Source organism: Sitophilus oryzae, unplaced genomic scaffold, assembly GCF_002938485.1.
Source record: "Sitophilus oryzae breed Bouriz unplaced genomic scaffold, Soryzae_2.0 scaffold_1009_pilon_pilon, whole genome shotgun sequence".
Lineage (NCBI taxonomy): Eukaryota > Metazoa > Arthropoda > Insecta > Coleoptera > Curculionidae > Sitophilus > Sitophilus oryzae.
Genome location: NW_022145626.1, coordinates 407290 through 425217, shown reverse-complemented (window position 1 = coordinate 425217; position 17928 = coordinate 407290). Strand labels below are relative to the sequence as shown.

General features: G+C 32.3%; 1 protein-coding gene across 1 annotated transcript; it reads left to right on the top strand.

Moving 5' to 3' along the window:
- Positions 1–286: 286 nt before the first annotated feature.
- On the top strand, positions 287–15612 carry LOC115891865 (mRNA (2'-O-methyladenosine-N(6)-)-methyltransferase). The gene is made up of 10 exons (XM_030912465.1): positions 287–923; positions 1209–1362; positions 1425–1546; positions 5058–5190; positions 6166–6301; positions 6354–6554; positions 9933–10070; positions 10372–10661; positions 12179–12448; positions 15255–15612. The coding sequence occupies exons 1-10, from the start codon at positions 557–559 to the stop codon at positions 15466–15468; spliced, it is 2025 nt and encodes a 674-aa protein (XP_030768325.1). The 5' UTR covers positions 287–556; the 3' UTR covers positions 15469–15612.
- Positions 15613–17928: the final 2316 nt, after the last annotated feature.

Sequence of the window (17928 nt, the reverse complement as noted above, 5' to 3'; positions counted from 1 at the left end):
GCAACTTTTGTGGTTATGATCTTTTTTTTTATTTTCATCTTGAGGGATTTTTTAATTTAAGCTGCCAGGTCTGCCAGGACCAGCTAGCATCTTTTAGACAGTTTTATTCTAGATCATATATACAAATTTATATGATCCATAGGTTTCATATATTATTAATTTATTAGGGATGGGCTAGATCATACATCCGTGGCTATGATTGCAAAAATGGAACATTTGAACTATTTTAAAACCGTAGTTTTGCAGGTTTCTGTAAATAGTTGAAGGGTTTACTCACGGTGTTTTGTAGCGTTGATGAATTTAATTTCGCTTGTTTTGAGAATCCTTCAGTTTCTCAGTCAGCAAATGGCGTCGTAAGTGGAAGTGTACGAAATTTTTTTACGTAAATGATGACTGAATCGAGATACGTGATTTTTCAGTTTTAATTTTTCACTTTTTTAAACGGATTTAATTACTTTCTTATGTGAAGTACCAATGTCCAATATCTCCTTGTATAGTTAGTGTGGATTTCGTGGAAAATCACTAAGTAATAATCGAGTAATACAAGCTTGAAACAATGAACGAAGAAGCGGAGATAAAACCTCCCGAAGAGCGCCCTGTTTGGCCTCCTGTTGAAGGAAACAACATACAAATGCCTCCACAGCATTCCCATATGCCAATACCTCTACCTACAACTCCACAGGGAACTCCAGTCAATCAAGGTTTTGAATATGAGCTGCCTTTTGAGTTGGTTCAACAAGGATGGAAGAAATTTTGGTCTAAGAGAGAAAATCGACCGTATTTTTGGAATAAACTAACTGGGGAGAGTTTATGGGAAATGCCTCCAGTGGTCAAGCCTCAGTTTGATCCAATAACTGATCCTCTTGGTATATCAGTACCGCCTACACCTGCCCCACAGCCTATCCATCCTCCAGCTGTTATAGGTAAAGTATTATGTTTATTTTAATATTAATAAATACCCTTAAACAGTAGGTTATTAAACTTAAAATAATAGTTTTGTACAATATACAGGGTTGACGGTGTGTATAGTTGGTCAAAGTTTGATTCATATGTGCGAATTTCATTTTTATTTTAAAAATTCCATTTTATTCACTGAATTTGTAGCAACTAATTTATGTTCAGCTTGTTTGTATATTTGGTTTATAATTTAAAAATATATGAGATATCTACTGAAATTGAAAATTAAATTAATAAATAATATATTTTAGGCAAAAGAAGAGCCTCAGAAGATCTGCAGTGTCCTCAAGCTAAAAAATTTATATTGGCAGGACCATGGGATTTGGAAATAACAACAAATGTGATAATATTTGAAAGGCCTCCATGTATTTTTATTCAATCACATCCAGAAATCGAAGCATATAGGTATAAATTTAAATTATGTGGCACTAAAGTAACATATACTTTAAATATTTTTGATTTTTTAGGTGTGCCTTGCTTGCTAAATTAAGGCAGTGCTACCAGGAATTGTGTCATTCTAGAGAATCTATAGACGCTCCTAAAGACTCTTTTAATAGATGGTTGATGGAACGAAAAGTTATAGATACAGGTATTTAAATTATGTAAACTGGATTTTGAATATTCTACAGCTTATAATACTTATCTAGGATTGTCTAAAGCCTAGTGAATTTTTTTTTCAAAATACTTAGGTTCGTACTAAAAAATTATTTTTGAAAATAAAAAAAATAATTAAAAATTAATTATTGTATCTTGTATATTTGAGTACCATTTATTAATGTGATTTACAAGGATCACCAACTTACATTTTTATTGAGTTATTTCCTGATCTTTTATTTTGTTATGTTAAACCGGGTGCGTCTCAAAAGTGGCTCACCTCTATAACATTTTTTATTTTTTCAGATAAAACAACGATATTTGGTTTCGGTCACTTCCGGTTTCACCAGAAATGACTACAACTTTTGATTTTTAAATAGCACCCTCGGTATTTTTTTACTTTATTCGATAGAAAATGACACTCTGAATCGAATGACATATCATATGTCAACGTTTGACATTTTGGCATATGGTTATTTGAAATTGTAACATGCGGTTCATAACGACAATTTGACTCAAAATATCAAGTGTGTGGTGTCAAATTATTCGTAAAAAAAATGCTTTTTTCAAATAAGCTAATGAGCCACCCTCGTTCCATTTGAAAAAATTGAGATATGATTAAAAATACGATTTGGGCATCTTTTAACCAGCCAGGACGAGACACTAAAAACATTAGAAGATCAAATCTATTTTTCCAAGGTTCCTTGATTAAAAATTAGTGTTTTTAACACATCCATGACACTCTAGATTGAAATTTAAAATAGAATTTGTTTTTGAGTGACTATGTCAAAAATTGACATATGATATGCCATTCGATTCAGAATGTCATTTTCTATCGAATAAAGTAAAAAAATACCGAGGGTGCCATTTAAATCTGTTTCAGTCTGATAACTGTTTAGTAAACATGTTTAATTTATGTCAATGATGACAAGTATTGATCATTTCGATTCCAAATATCTCGAAAACCATTATTCGTAGCGATTTCTACCAAGAGACCTTTTTTACGCAAAAAACGTCGTAAATGAATATTTTTTTACTCAGTAGTTAGTATTTTACTAGTACCTGTATAAAACTAATACAGGTACGGACGAAAAATTATTACTTTTCAACCAGTTAAAAAATATGTAGGTGGCGCCCTCTACTAGTAGGAGTCATATTCACATCAAAATCAAATTTCTCATGTCAAAAAACTCCCAGACACCAATTTTCATCCAAATATTGACTTTACTGCAGAAATGATTTGGAAAAAATCGAAATAAAAATGAAACTTCTACACCCTGTATATCCGAAACTAAGCATTTTAGGACATACTTTTTTACTTATTTTGATCTGCAGAATATGCTGCCGAAGTTTCCGGAATACAATTCGGACCACCCTCTATAACGATCTGGTCATCGAAACTGCATGGTCAGGATTTTAACATGTACGACAGTGATGTAGACAGCTTAATGACAAATCAAATGTATTAAAAAGAGATAAAAGTTGGGTTGATACATTTCTTCTATGCGGTATTGCCAGATTTTGCATTAAAATTTCAAACCTCACAAGTAGGCCTTTACGAATAATGTTGCTCATTTTACTACAGCTGTAAGAGATTATATTTACCTTAGATATATTATATTCATTTCAGTAGTATGCATATACCTTTTTTAAAATAGTTTATTTTTTTCTATCACATTTTCCTACACACAAAAATCGGCAACACTATAAGCCGATTTTGTCTCTTCCTGTCAACTGGTCATTTATATTTATCTCTACTATCGCATGTAGGGAATGCAATCCCGCAAATGCGGGATCCCTCTGAGATTCTGCGGGATTTACCGTGCGGGATCGACACCAGGGGATTCCCTGGTGTCGATCCCGGAGGTTTTGGTGCGGGATTGCATTCCCTAGTCGCATGTATTAAAATACAGACCACTCAGATGAACTGTTCAGGATATATACTATCTGATCGAAAAAGACCGGCGTCAGCGATGGCTATGAAATAAAGATCGCTGTCATTTTATATATAAATACAATATGTAAATGCATATGTATTATAAGGTAAATACATATGTAAATTTATATGGGAAATATCATCAATCGTCATTTCCCAGCCAACTGGACGCCATTTTTTTTTTTCGATCATACGGTATAATTCACTCTGGGTTACTATCAAAAGAACTAAATTATGGATGCTTTTTTTCTTTTAATTAGTTTTTATTGAACTTTATTATATGTACATTTCAAACCAGAAAATTCATACAAGACTAGCATAGTTGCTTAGTTAATTTTATAACGGTTGTTGGTTTATTAAAAGTTTAGTTTCTTAACAGACTGTTTAGAATACCTGGTATAACGAATTATACTGTACAGGGTGTGCTCGTTGTTCCAAAGATGAAGTTTATGAATTGAACATTCTATTCTAAAATTAAATACTTTACCATCACTTTAACAAAGCTGACAAGAAAAACAGTGAATTATTACTGGTTTTTAACTATTGAATAGTGTCCTTTTCTAAGCTAATCATGTTGAAACAGGCCATATTGCGTTGTATATACAGGGTGGTCAGAACAAGATGGTGTATTTTAGTATTTCAAATGAAATCTACTGGTATAAAATACCAAAATCACTCTGTGTTTTCTTAAGCAAGTTTGTGCGTAACTGGCAAGCTGCTTAGTTAGGGCTATAAGATTAACAATTAACAAAAGATTTGTGTTAAAAAAATGAAAAAATAGTACTTCCTGGATTATTATCCTTAATTACCTATATTTTACATTGGACAAAAAATATTCAAAGAACTGCTTTGAGTATACCTACTATGTCTCCTATAAGGCATTTTTTTCATAATATATCTAAGTTGCATTTTGTAGTTTTAAGAATAGGATTTATCAATTTATGCATTATAATTTATTTTAATTTTTTTTATTTAGTGTATTTTATTTAATATACACTGTTGGACCTATTCAAATGGATTAATATGTAAGAAAGCTATGTATTTCTTATCTTGTTTATATCTATTGTGTTTTAACCTTTTGTGATTTCTATTATTGAAACTACCTACTTGCTTGATATAGTTTACCTGGTATTTCATAGTTATCATTATTAAACAGGCTTAAATTATCGACTATATAACATAGACTTGCCTGTTCCCAATTATTTTACTCAGCATTATTACATTTCTCGATAACAGCCAATGCAAAACTTATCAATATTATTCTTTCAACATTTAATTGGTAGTTCACATTAGTGTTATTGTTTTTATTTAGTACTTTGATTTATATTCTATAAAAATAGTAAATTATTAATAAATTATTATTATGGGTCGTCCGTCGTTGATTCTATGCAATTTTATGGTTTATTTAAAAAGTGCCGAATAGTGATCTCATATTTAAATATGATTGGAGTGAAGGAACGACGCATGATGCACGACGCGTTCATATAAACACACCTTTATATTCTATTAAAATATTGAATTATTAATAAATATAAGTTTTCTGCAAATGTTTTTAAAAAGTGTCTTTCAGGCTATGATCCTTTGTTGCCTAGTAACTGTTATCCAGAAATTTCACTGTCGATGTATAGAGAGATAATGAATGATATACCCATAAAACTGGTGAGGCCGAAGTTTACTGGTGATGCAAGGAAACAGTTATCAAGGTAGGGAAAATGTATATTTTATTTAAATAGTGTGGTCTGGAGAAGGAATGTATTATTTTGACAGACGTTATCCAAAAGTGACAGATGTATAGAGTAGAGATTAGTCGAATAGAGAGATCGAATAGTGCACAGTATATGGCCCTTTGAATAAGAAGACTAAGGAAGGAGCATAGTGTTGTCCATGTATTCATGCATGGTGGGCGGAAAAAGGACTCTAGGGTGGGGATCCTTGACAGTTCTGTTTGACGATTCATTTGACACATTTGAAATTGACTTGAAATTTTGTGGATTTGTCAGTCTTTACGGAGCTTATTTTATGTTATTTATTATTTATTCTACTACTGTTTAACTATTCTACTACTATTTTTTTTAACTATTTTGAATAAAAGGTTATGGAAAACGCATATCAACAAACTTAGGACGAGAGGGATGATACAGTATCCTACATTTACTACATCTGAACAAAACCAATTGTAGAATAGACAATAAATAATATAAAACAAGCTCAGAAAAGCGCAACAAATCAAAGGCTAGAATAGATACAAATATTTTTACTATTATATATCAATTTGACCTACATTTAATTTTTATTAAACTTTTACTCTCTTGTTTGTGGTGGTATTTGTTGATAAACTTTATCCTATATTCCTGTTGTGAAATTTTTGTTGTTTTAGCTTTAAAATATGTATTATGAAATATATGAAGGTATAGTCTATCCATTGAGAGAATACATGACAGTGACATTTATGACTATCGTTTCAATACACACGTAAATGGTATTTTCTGTCACTTTTGGTATGTCGTTTGTCGAAATCTTCGTCGACTTATACGGCAGACTTTAGTTTGTAAAATTAATAAAAATCTTTATAATTTTTGTGTATTGAATTTATAGTTGCTTTTTATCCCACATTAGTAATAATGACTTTAACAGCAGTTGCTATTAAATTGAATGATATTAGTTATCTTCTAATATAGGTATGCTGAAGCTGCCAAATCAATCATGGAATCGAGAAATGCCGAAGCGGAAAGCAGAAAAGTCGTTAAATGGAACGTAGACGAAACGTTTCAGTGGTTAAGGAAAACGGTTGGAGCTACCTACGACGATTTTCAAGTAAATTTTTAACATCGCAATCAAGGAATGTTATATTAACACGATTTTATAGGACCGATTGGCGCATCTGAAGCAGCAGTGCCAACCGCACCTTATGGAAACGGTGAAAGCGTCTGTGGAAGGAATTTGTTTAAAAATATATAATTTATCTTGTGAATATGCTAAGAAGGTGAGGGAGAAGTCCGCTAGTGTGTTAAAGGAACATGGCATGGAACTTCCTCCTCAGTCCTTTGCTACACAGGCAACTAGAAAGGTGAATTAATATAATTTAATCAATAATAAATAATTTGATGTTAAAAAAAATCTATCTGCAGTCAATCTTTTTTAATAAATTTTGCAAAATATCTATTAGAATCATAAAAATTTACTAGCCCCGACATTATATATTTATTTCAGTCAAAACTTAAAATGGAATACAGTCTTATTCTACAGGGTGGCGCACCTCATTCGCCTCGGTTGATTATATGAAAACGGAAAGATATAGAAACAAAATATTTTATGGGTGTATGCGGAGAGGGAATGCGCATCATTTAAAATTATTTTGAAATATACAGGGTGTTTCAGAACTAAGATCCATACCAAAGTTATATTTTTTCTTATGGAATACCCGGTATTTTATTTCAATTTTTGATTCTTAGGCCCAAAAAAAGGCATTTATTATAAGGGTTAAATATGTTTAAAATCTTTGGTTTTTGAGATATTTAAAGATATTTAAATATGCATGCTACAATAGAATAAATTATTAATACCCTGTACATTATTTTTCAGAATTAATTCTTGTGCTGTGTTTAAAGGTGGGGAAATAAACTTTATTGAAAAATGTTATTGCTTCCTTAAATTTATACAGGGGTACCAAAAATTGCTGATCTATTTTAAGGATTTATTTTACATAAAAACTTTGCTATTTCAAATGCAACACCCAGTATTTTTTAAAATAAATCGAAGCAGATTCAAATGCTCTTTCAAATTATATTAGGGTTTCCTATACTTATCTATCTCAGATTTTGAATAAAAAGCGATTTTCCAATAAAATGGGAATCAAAATGGCTGGTATCGCCATGGCAATTTTCTAGTGACAGTTAGTAACTATTTTCAAAATCGATATTATTTTATGGACATTATTATTCAGATTTATAACAGTTTACTTAAATTTACCCACAATAGTTTAATAAGTAAGTATTCATTATTTTACCAAGAAAAATAAAGCAGTATATCTGCTGGCGGAACGAATGAATGTTACTAGTGATTTTATTTTGTGAGGAAAATTGCTTCTTGGCTTCAAGAGCTTATGCCCAAAGATATCCAAATAGGAATCTTACTGATAAGCGTTCCTTTGAATAACTACTTGTCCTATTTCGCCCAGAGTTGGTGGTGTCGTTAATAAAAAGCCTATTAGGCAGAAACCTGTGGCTGGAAATGAAGAAAATGAATTTGCCGTAATTGGCTCTTTTATAGAAAATGGTAGATATATATGATATGGAATATCCATATATCTACAAGTCATCGTAAAATAAAACAAAGAACTACTTCGTTTTTCTTGATAGATTAATAAATACATATTTAATAAATATTATTTATTAAACTATTATAGGGGTAAATTATATAAAAGTAAACTGGTATAAATTTAAATAAAATTCATAAACTGATGTCGATTTTAAAAATAGCTACTAAGTGTCACTAGAAACTTGCCATGACGACACTAGCCCTTTTGGTTGCTATTTTATTGAAAAATTGCTCTTTATTCAAAATCTGAGCTAGATAGGTATAGGAAACCCTAATATAGTTTGAAAGAGCATTTGAATCCGCTTCGACTTATTTAAAAAAATACAGGGTGTTGTATTTGAAATAACGAAGTTTTTATGTAAAATAAATATTTAAAATAGACCAGCAATTTTTACTTTATACAAGTACCCCTGTATAAATTTAAGGAAGCAATAAAATTTTTTAATAAAGTTTATTTCTTTACCTTTAAACTCAGCACAAGAATTAATTCTGAAAAGTAATGTACAGGGTGTTGATAACCAATTCTTTTGTAGCATGCATATTTAAATATCTCAAAAGTAAAAGATTTTAATTTTAATAAATACCGTTTTTTAAGCCCAAGAATCCAAAAATGAAATAAAATATCGGGTGTGTTCCATAAGAAAAAATTTAACTTTGGTATGGATCTTAGTTCTGAAACACCCTGTATGTTTCAAAATAATTTTAAATTGTGCACATTGCCTATATGTGGAGACATATACCCTGTATAACTTTAAATCTAAGATATATTTCTTTAAAATATGAACACGTTGATTAGTATCTTAAGTCCCGAATACACATAACGTTTTTTGTCCGTCTTACCTGTTCAGACAAAATGTATGAAGTAAAATATTCTGTGTAGTGATGGGAAAAACCGATTAATTTTCAATTAATAATCGGAGTACTCGAGTTTCAAGCGATTTCAATAATCGAGCGATCGCTCGAGCGAAATGTCGCTCGTATATAAAAATACGTTTTTTTCGCCCGTCGCTTATTGTACTGGCAACTCGTAACGTCAAGCAGTAAGTTAGCATGAACGGATGGCAGATGAATGGCAAGTGGCAAGACAAGCCTCTATAGGGCACCCTATCACTGCTTGCAGCGTTGCCAGTTTTCGCCTTTTTTACCATTATGTTAAGAAAAGACAAAAGACATGAAGATTGCGATATTTGCGAAAAAACGATTTTAGATTAGTTTTTGCATCTCGCCGGACCGCGAAACTTTACAGCAAACGGTCAGCATAAACGATAATCGGTGGAGTATTTCGCGTGCAATCTAAGAAAAACTTACTCCCAGAGACTAACCAACGCCATCAAAAACACGCCTACTACGGCGCGACGTATCTTGATTGCTATTACCAACATCTGTAATAAAATAAAAAAGGTAAACATTTGTCGGGGATCGATCCTAGGACCCCTCGCTCCCAAAGTGACCGCTTCACCCATGCGGCCACAGTTGCTTTTTTGACCAGGCCTGGACCAGGCTATAGCTAAGCATTACTTACTGCGGGTTGTAAAGTTGCACGGGCCGGCTAGACGTAAATATAAGCAGAGATTAATAGATCATTCATTAGGTCATTCTAGGATTGCTTGCGTTCGTCGCTCTTAACTCGTCACTTGCATCGCTCGTTCATAATCGAGCGATGTCGGTTCATTTCAATAATCGAGTACTCGAGCGAATTTTCGCTAGAGTTATCCCGTCACTACTTGTGTGTAGATGAAAAAGACGAAATGCCTAGAGACGTGCTCCTACACACACAAAACTGACAGATTAAACGTGTGGGGCTTTAAATTGTGGTCTTTTTTATTGCAAAAAATTTTATACAGCATGCCCCAAATTAAGATATGACGTAATAGACTATTTTTTAAATGAAAATTTTATTTTTGGTAACCATTCTTAAAGGTTATATTAAGTTAACACTAGTTTTTATGCAATCAAAAAATTAATCAAATAAAATAAAGTTTTTGAGATATATAGTTTCTAGATTTTTTAATCCTTTGAGATATATAGTTTCTAGACCATTGAACAATTAAATCCAGAAGACCCAGTATATTTGATATTTATATTATGCATAGTATAATACATTATTAGTATTCCTGATGTTCTTTAGGTATGGTGTTATCCAGTACAATTTGCAATAGGTTGTCCCCGATTACCTATTGTAGAATATCTGCCAGACAGAGACCAAGCAATGCTGAGGTATCAAGGAGAAATGTTGGCAATTAATACTCTATACTTACAAAAATTGGTAAGTTGTAGAGTATAGGATTTAAAAAATAGAAGGAATATATATTATTTTATTGTTTTATACACTATACATGAGAATATTTTTTAAATACTGTAATTGTGTCTCAAAGTAAGCTAAGAGAAAAAATATCAATAATTAAAATAAGGGGCCTTATATTTAATGCAGTTAAAAATGAAGCTAGATTATTAGCAATATATTTTAAGTTTCAAATGGTACTTCTTATTTTTTATTGCCTGTTAGAACTATGTTATTTATAAAATAATTTAATATGTTTTTAATTTGTTTTTCTCCTTGATTTCAGGAACATTTGTATAGGCACAATTGTTTCGACGATCGAAAATTTGAGCTGTTTATTCCCAGGGTGTGGGTGATGTTAAAACGTTACGCGACGTTTCTAGGTGTCAACCCATCGCCCAGTCACGCCAACGCAGACTTCAGAGATACGCAGCAATCTCTGCCAGTTACGGTTTTCGAATGCCTGAACAAAGCATTCGGGGTGACGTTTGAATGTTTTGGCGCGCCACTGAATTGCTATTTTAGACAGTATTGTTCGGCGTTTGGCGATTGTGATTCCTACTTTGGCAGCAGAGGGTAAGCCTTTTTAAATATATCTGTATAAGTACGTATAAGTCAATTTAAAGGTCAGTAAATTTAAGAATGATTAATAAGGCATTAAAAAAGAGATGAAAACTGTTATCTCTAAATAACAGCTCAGATTGACAGGTTTTTCGTTATTTATATTTACATAAGCATGTATCATGTAGCCACATACCATATCAGCAAGGGCAAGGGCTCAGCTACGTCAAAACATCGGTTCTTGATAGATCACACATTAAGCGACTTTAGACGATGCGAGAGTATGTACGGGTGACCGTTTGGAAACTCTGTCTTGCTGTTCCATGGCAAGAATGTAAAATCTATTGGCACACACTGCTCATTCACGCCAGATGAGATTGGGGATCTCGCGAGGAAGAGTCGATTTAGACACTCTCCAAGTCTATAGAGCATTGACAATGATATGGCTGAGGACCGCGGTTCGGATTCCGCGTAAATAAAGTAGGCCCCGCCCAGATTAGCCTTTTAGCAGAAAAATTGCGACAAACTTTAAATATTTTTTTTATATCGGCAAACAACAATCTTCGGTCGGTATTTACATGTCGAGAAGTGAATCGCAATGTCAATCTTGTTTGCCCTAGAGAGAAAAATGTGAAGTGTTTATTACATGATCACTTAATCCAACGCTATATTTCATGCTTTTGGGAAAACACTTTAGTACGAGAGCTAGCAACGTCGTGAAAACAAGTATTTTAAGAAAGCTGGCTCTTTAATATATCGTTTACTATGCTCTCTGGAACAGCATGCGGCCCGTCTGACTGCCGGTAAACGTTGCCTTCCCTACCGCACATTGAAAGAAGATCCTATAGTTTTATTAGTCCTTTAAATTGATGAAATGAAATGAATATAAACCGACCGAGTCTCCATAGCGCAGCGCGTAGAGGTTCCGCCTATCAAGCGAGGAGTCAAGAGTTCGAAACCAGGTCAGGGCAAAAACTTTTTTATTTTATTTTTGTTAATATTCTGATAGTAAAGTATTAAATAATTCTGGTGATTCAAAAAAACAAATATTTAATACTTTACTATCAGAATATAAACGAAAATAAAATAAAAAAGGTTTTGCCCTGACCCGGTCTCGAACTCTGAATCCTCGGTTCGTAGTTGGAGGAAACTCCACGCGCTGCGCTATGGAGACTTGTTCGATTTATATTCAATACTAGAATTTAACGGACTAAATAAAAAAAAAATAGGATCTTCTTCCGATGCGCAGTAGTGAACGCAACGGGTATCGGCAGCCAGATGGGTCGCATGCTGTTCCAGAGAGCATAGTAAAAGATATATCAAAGAGCCAGCTTTCTTAAAATGCTTTCTCGAAAACGTTGCTAGCTCTTAGACTACTTGCTCTTCTCTCTTTGTTCAGTATATCTTATTGTACTGAGCGTATTGACTCTACTCTTCTTACACACGAAAATCGGGACCCAAAATCAGACCTTGCCGACCTGGTGTATAGTCATAACAGTAAACGCATATCTTATTTTATTTCTTCTTAATAGGTCCTTCCTTCAGTTAAAAGCTGTCTCTGGATCATTTGAAGCCAATCCACCTTACTGTGAAGAATTGATGGAAGCTTCCATTAACCATATGGAAAGATTGTTAAGTGACAGTCCTGAGCCTTTGAGCTTTGTAGTTATGATGCCTGATTACCGCGAGCCGACTCCCACCGCTTTAGTGCGACTGGAATCAAGTCAGTTCAAGAGGAAACAAGTCACGATTCCAGCTTATGAGCACGAATTCAGACATGGATTTCAGCATGTATTAAACAGGTAGTATTATTATTCTCTTATTAAGGGTTGTATGAATTAAATGTTGGCATTAATTTTAATTATAAAAAAGTAGAGACAGTATATTGATACTTTTTTCAGTTAAAAATGCAAAACAACTAGATAAATTTAAATAATAGTTATGCATAGGGGTTTCTTAGTAGTTGTATGTAATATTAAGTAATGTAGTCTTATAAAGCTTGATTTTCATGCATCCGTTGTCTGACGATATGATGATACAATATTAATTTTATTGGTTGAATTTAAAGACTTCAATTGGTTAGAAAATTACGCAGTTTTTAAAATTATTGCTTTTTCATGTCACCGTTCATCAGATATACGATTTGCTTGTGATTGGTGTCATTTTATATTTTCATTTCCATAACGATTTTGCTGTTTTACTTATACTTTAAGAGCTAGCAACGTTTTCGATCGAGAAAAAAATTAAGAAAGGTGGTTTGGCTATGCTCTCCTGTACAGAGTGCTGACCGTCTGGCTGCCATTAGACGTTGCGTTCACTACTGCGCATCACAATTTTGCCCTGTATTTCAGGAATTAAGGAGGTTAGGATAAACCTATATAGTATGTGTAGCATATTTAGTTACATAAAAAAGTAGCAAACTAATGTGAAAATCGTATCATTGTATCATTGTACTCATAAACGAGAAATCCCATAAAACACACTAAAATGGAAAACCCTGTATAGATGTGATGCGGAATAGTGTATCGCAGTAGTATACCGGCAGCCAGACAGCCCACACTTTGGTCAGGAGAGCATAGTAAAAGATATATTAAAGAACCAACTTTCTTAAAATTCTCGTTTTCCCGACGGAGCTCTCAAAAAGTGTCAAAGCGTCCGTTATCGTAGGACTTTCTCCATTGACGGGTGGAGTAAAAAATTTACAGATGAAAAGTGGCGCGAAAACGTTATTACCAATAAGAGCGCCGTCGAACCATCCTATCAACGGATAACGGACGCATGAAAATCAAGCTTAATTATAAGAATCATTGATATCTATTTTTATTTGCTTTTCATTAACTGTTTGTTATGTATAAAAATATACAGGGTTGTTCACCATATACGACACGGAGTATTGTAGCTAAACGATAAGATTTTTACAAATTGTAAAGTTCGTTGAAGGACTATTAGAGCTACAATTTAAAAATATTTTTACAAGATACAGAGTGTCCCAAATAAGTAAAAAATATTATAGTTGTATTTTTTAAATGGAACACTGTATATTATTACATTTTTAGATTTTACGATTGAAATAAAGGTAATTTTTATTAAGGTTTATCACACTTAAACCTTACCGTTTTTGAAATATTTTCAATTTTATGAAATTGCAGTAAAAAATTTGAGGCTTCATTTCTCCAAGGGTATCAAAGTTTTCAATACTAAATATTTACTGACACATTTGAATTTGATTTGAAATTTTATGGATTTATCAGTCTTTACGGAGCTTATTTTATGTTATTTATTATTTATTCTACTACTGATAGTTGTATAAAGGTAGTAAATCTAGATGGAAATTGTGGCAGAACTTAAATTAACAGTGACACTATCGCGACTTATCGAAAAAGACTCTAAAATAGTTGGTTGTGTAGCGTGCGGTAGATCTCGGCAAAAATCGAGTGAAATAATGGAACAACTTTTCACTAGTAAGTGACTATATAATATACATACGTGTAGTAAACCGATTATTTATGAAATTCACTTAAATTAACTAATTATATATTTTTTTTGCATTTTTGCTTTTATTTACTACTTGTCAAAGATTAGATGTCAAAGAATTTAGATACGTCAATTTGATTTACTATATTTACCTGCTTCAGTAGCGTATCGGATGTTTGTGTTAATAAATAATTATTATAACTTATCTATTTTTATTAGAATTAAATATTTTTGTAACAATTTTAATAACTACCAACATTTATTCACAACGTCAAATAAAACAACATATTATTGAGTCTACCCCACGTCTACCCTACATCATAGTTTTACATTTTTTAAATAAAATTAGAACGAAACTGATAAACCGGAATTTAAGTCGGCCATATTTGAGGCCCATCGCGGTGGACCTAAGATTTTTGATATGCTCCTTCCTTAGTTTTCTTATTCAAAAGTTACACCTTTAAAAATAATCTAAAATGTCAACATTTCATGGGTATATTGATAAATAAGGTCTAAATGATAAGAAAATGCATTTTCTACGAAAACTTGAAGAGATAGGTAGAAAATTATCGTAAAATATACAGGGTGTTCCATTTAAATTAAAGAAGGTACTGCCGTTTAAAGCTAATAATTATTTAAAATAAATTTTTAGACACTCTGTATAAGGTAGTATAATTTTTATTACGGCAGCACAAAATTTAGTAAATAGAAAAACTTCAATACTATATTTGGTTTTAAAACTTAAATACGCTTAGAGAAATTAAAGCATTAAAATTGTTACTGAATTTGGATAAAAACGTGAATATTTCAAAAACGATAAGATTAAAATGCGGTAAACCTTAATCAAATTTACCTTTATTTCAATCGGAGAATCTAAAAATGTAATAATATACAGGGTGTTCCATTTAAAAAAATGCAACTATAATATTTTTTTACTTATTTGGGACACTCTGTATCTTGTAAAAATATTTTTAAATTGTAGCTCTAATAGTCCTTCAACGAACCCAAAACTTACAATTTGTAAAAATCTAATCGTTTAGCTACAATATTCCGTGTCGTATGTGGTGAACAGCCCTGTAAAGAAAAGATCAGAATTTGTAGCGACAAATTAGACCTTTTGGTATTCTGCTTTAGGTCAGAGTTGAACATCCGATCCAAACACGGCACCGTAATCGCCTGGCTTCAGAATTCGGCCGGTCACCAGAAATGGGAACCGACAGAGGAACGCGTGCAGTCCCTCCTGGAAGCGTTCCGACCCGGCAAGGAACGGGAACGGGATAGGCAAGAGTTACTCAGTCCGACGCGACAAGGTACCACGTCGGAAAAACCCGACGTCGTTGTACATTAATAGTGATAAGTTAGGTCTAGGCTAGTGGAGAATTTATAGTTTTAAAAACAACGAGGATAATAAAAATATGACAAAAGTTTAGTTTCTTATCTATAAAAAAGTTGTTACTTTTAGTGTTGTAAATATACAGGGTCGCTTTTATGTATGGAAACGGTCGATTATTAGGTAAAATATAGGAGGTACCGCAAAAAGTTAAATATAAAAATTATAGAGTTTATTAATATCTATTAGCGGGTAATAAATTTAAGTATACCGGGTCGGTCATAAAGTCGTAGCATCACAAGTTTCATTTTTTTAAATAGAACCCCCTGTATATTATTACATATTTCAATTATTCTTTCAATTTTAAGCAAAAATAGAAATAAACACAATGTACCTCAAAGCAGCCGTTTCCGAGTTATTGACTTTTGAAAATATCACTTAAACAATTTGATTTAATTAATTTCGATGTTTGGTTTGAATGATGCCATTCTGTCGAAACTGTGATACTGTTAATGGGGTACTGTTATATTTAACTTTTTGCGGTACCTCCTATATTTTACCTAATAATCGACCGTTTCCATATATAAAAGCTACCCTGTATAGGGTTTTTGTTGGTTGCGCGTAACGCAGAACTATTTGTGCCTGGTTTAAATTGGAGGAGTACGACCGAATTCGAACATTTCTTGACAGCCAAGATTATTGACAAAGATCCTAAATTCGCTCTTTTTATTATATAAAAATATAAAATATATAAATAACAGGTCGTACGTCGATTCATTGGCATTTTTACTGCGCAGGTGTAATAAATATCATACACACTCCGAAACTAAGTAACAAGTACAGTTCTCGTAAAATATCTACACATACAACACTTGAGCACAGAATATCCTGGGTATACTAAAGCGACAGTGCAGGTTGGCTCGTTTGAAGTATGGGTTTTTGAAAAACAGAAATAAAAAGGTTTAAACCAAAGCAATCAAAACGGATTGCTATGATTTCAACATTTTGGTTTGTTTTCTTTAGCGTTTCCCTGTTTTTTTAAATGCAACTGTCTCGACAAGCGTGTTTTGATTGCTTTGGTTTCAACCTTTTTGTTTGATAATAATCAATGCAACCTACAATACACAAAACAACTTCAAAAGATAAAGTAAATGAAAGGTTAGGCAACTTGGCAACAAATACCGCCATGTTATTTCTACCGTGCTAAGGAGAAACGATAATAAGAACTTAAGAACCCCTTTAGATATTGAAACTTTTTTTATTTTGATGGGATCTTTTACAATATGTTTAAATAAGAAAAATTCGATAAGGTTGTTTTTTCCATTCAAACATTTTAAACAACCCATCCATTTACTTTTAGTGCATAGCAATTTTCAGCAATCGTGTAGCTTTTTTATTTATAAATATTTTCACATGCTGTCTGCGAAGAAAATACAGAAGAAATATTAAAGTTTTTGAAAAAACTACAATCAACCATTTCTAATAGATTTCGAGATATTGATTTCTGAATTCAGAGTTCTAATAGCGCGACCACTGTCGAACACCAACTCAATTCCACTTATTTTTACCAAAAATGTAAGTGTTTCTAACTTACACTTAAAAATTTTTAAGCTATAGGGAAAATTACGACTCGTTGATCTCTCCCTAGAACTTTAAGTACTGACAGAGGTACTGATTTAACTGATCGACGGTCGACCGGTCGACTGCGACAAATCTGGTATATCCCCTTCCACGTCTCATAGCAATGTGCACTGTTTCTCGGTTTATTTCATACGTTTGGCAACGTGTTTACTGTTCTCTCTTTGTTCAGTACATTATAAATGCATTGTACTCTTCTTCATACGGAAATCTCTACCCAAGACTAACCTTTGCGAGCCCTTATTATACGTAAACCTTAATAAATCATCAAGTGTATTTTTTGTGTAAAGCTAAAAATCATAACCGTCGTTTTAAAAGCTATAAATTCTCTGATACATTTAATTTAGGGGCGAATAGGTTTAGAATTCTAAATATACAATGAGCACTTTTTTCATCCGTAAAAATTATTGTGTATTGGAATTAAACTTGCCGTACTTTTCGTGATATAAGATCTAATTTCATATTGAAATTATTATGAATAGAAATATATGATGCATTTTATTTTTCTGTACATATAAAGCATTTACGTTTTTTTTTATTCAAAAGTTTATTTATACCATTCGTAGTAGAAGCATGGATGTTGCGCAGTATATTTAAGGACGGTAATGTTTAGGGTATTTATTTTTAGATTTTTACTGATTAGAGCCGCGGATTTGTTGTTTGTATATTGAAATTAATTATACATTGTATTCTTTCATTGTACTAGAAAAAAAATTCTAATTTTTTTTAGAAAATATCACAAATATCAAATATTAAAATAATTTGGTTAATTTTTTGTAAAATACCTATTATTGATCATGCATAATGGGTTTATACTCATATTACTTAGCAGAATTAAGT

Excerpts from the sequence above, each read along its gene's own strand:
- LOC115891865 (XM_030912465.1), top strand. The coding sequence starts at position 557 with ATGAACGAAGAAGCGGAGATAAAACCTCCCGAAGAGCGCCCTGTTTGG. Across the intron at positions 1,363-1,424 it reads CCAGAAATCGAAGCATATAG|GTGTGCCTTGCTTGCTAAAT; the intron begins GTATAAATTTAA and ends TTGATTTTTTAG. Across the intron at positions 10,071-10,371 it reads CTCTATACTTACAAAAATTG|GAACATTTGTATAGGCACAA; the intron begins GTAAGTTGTAGA and ends CCTTGATTTCAG.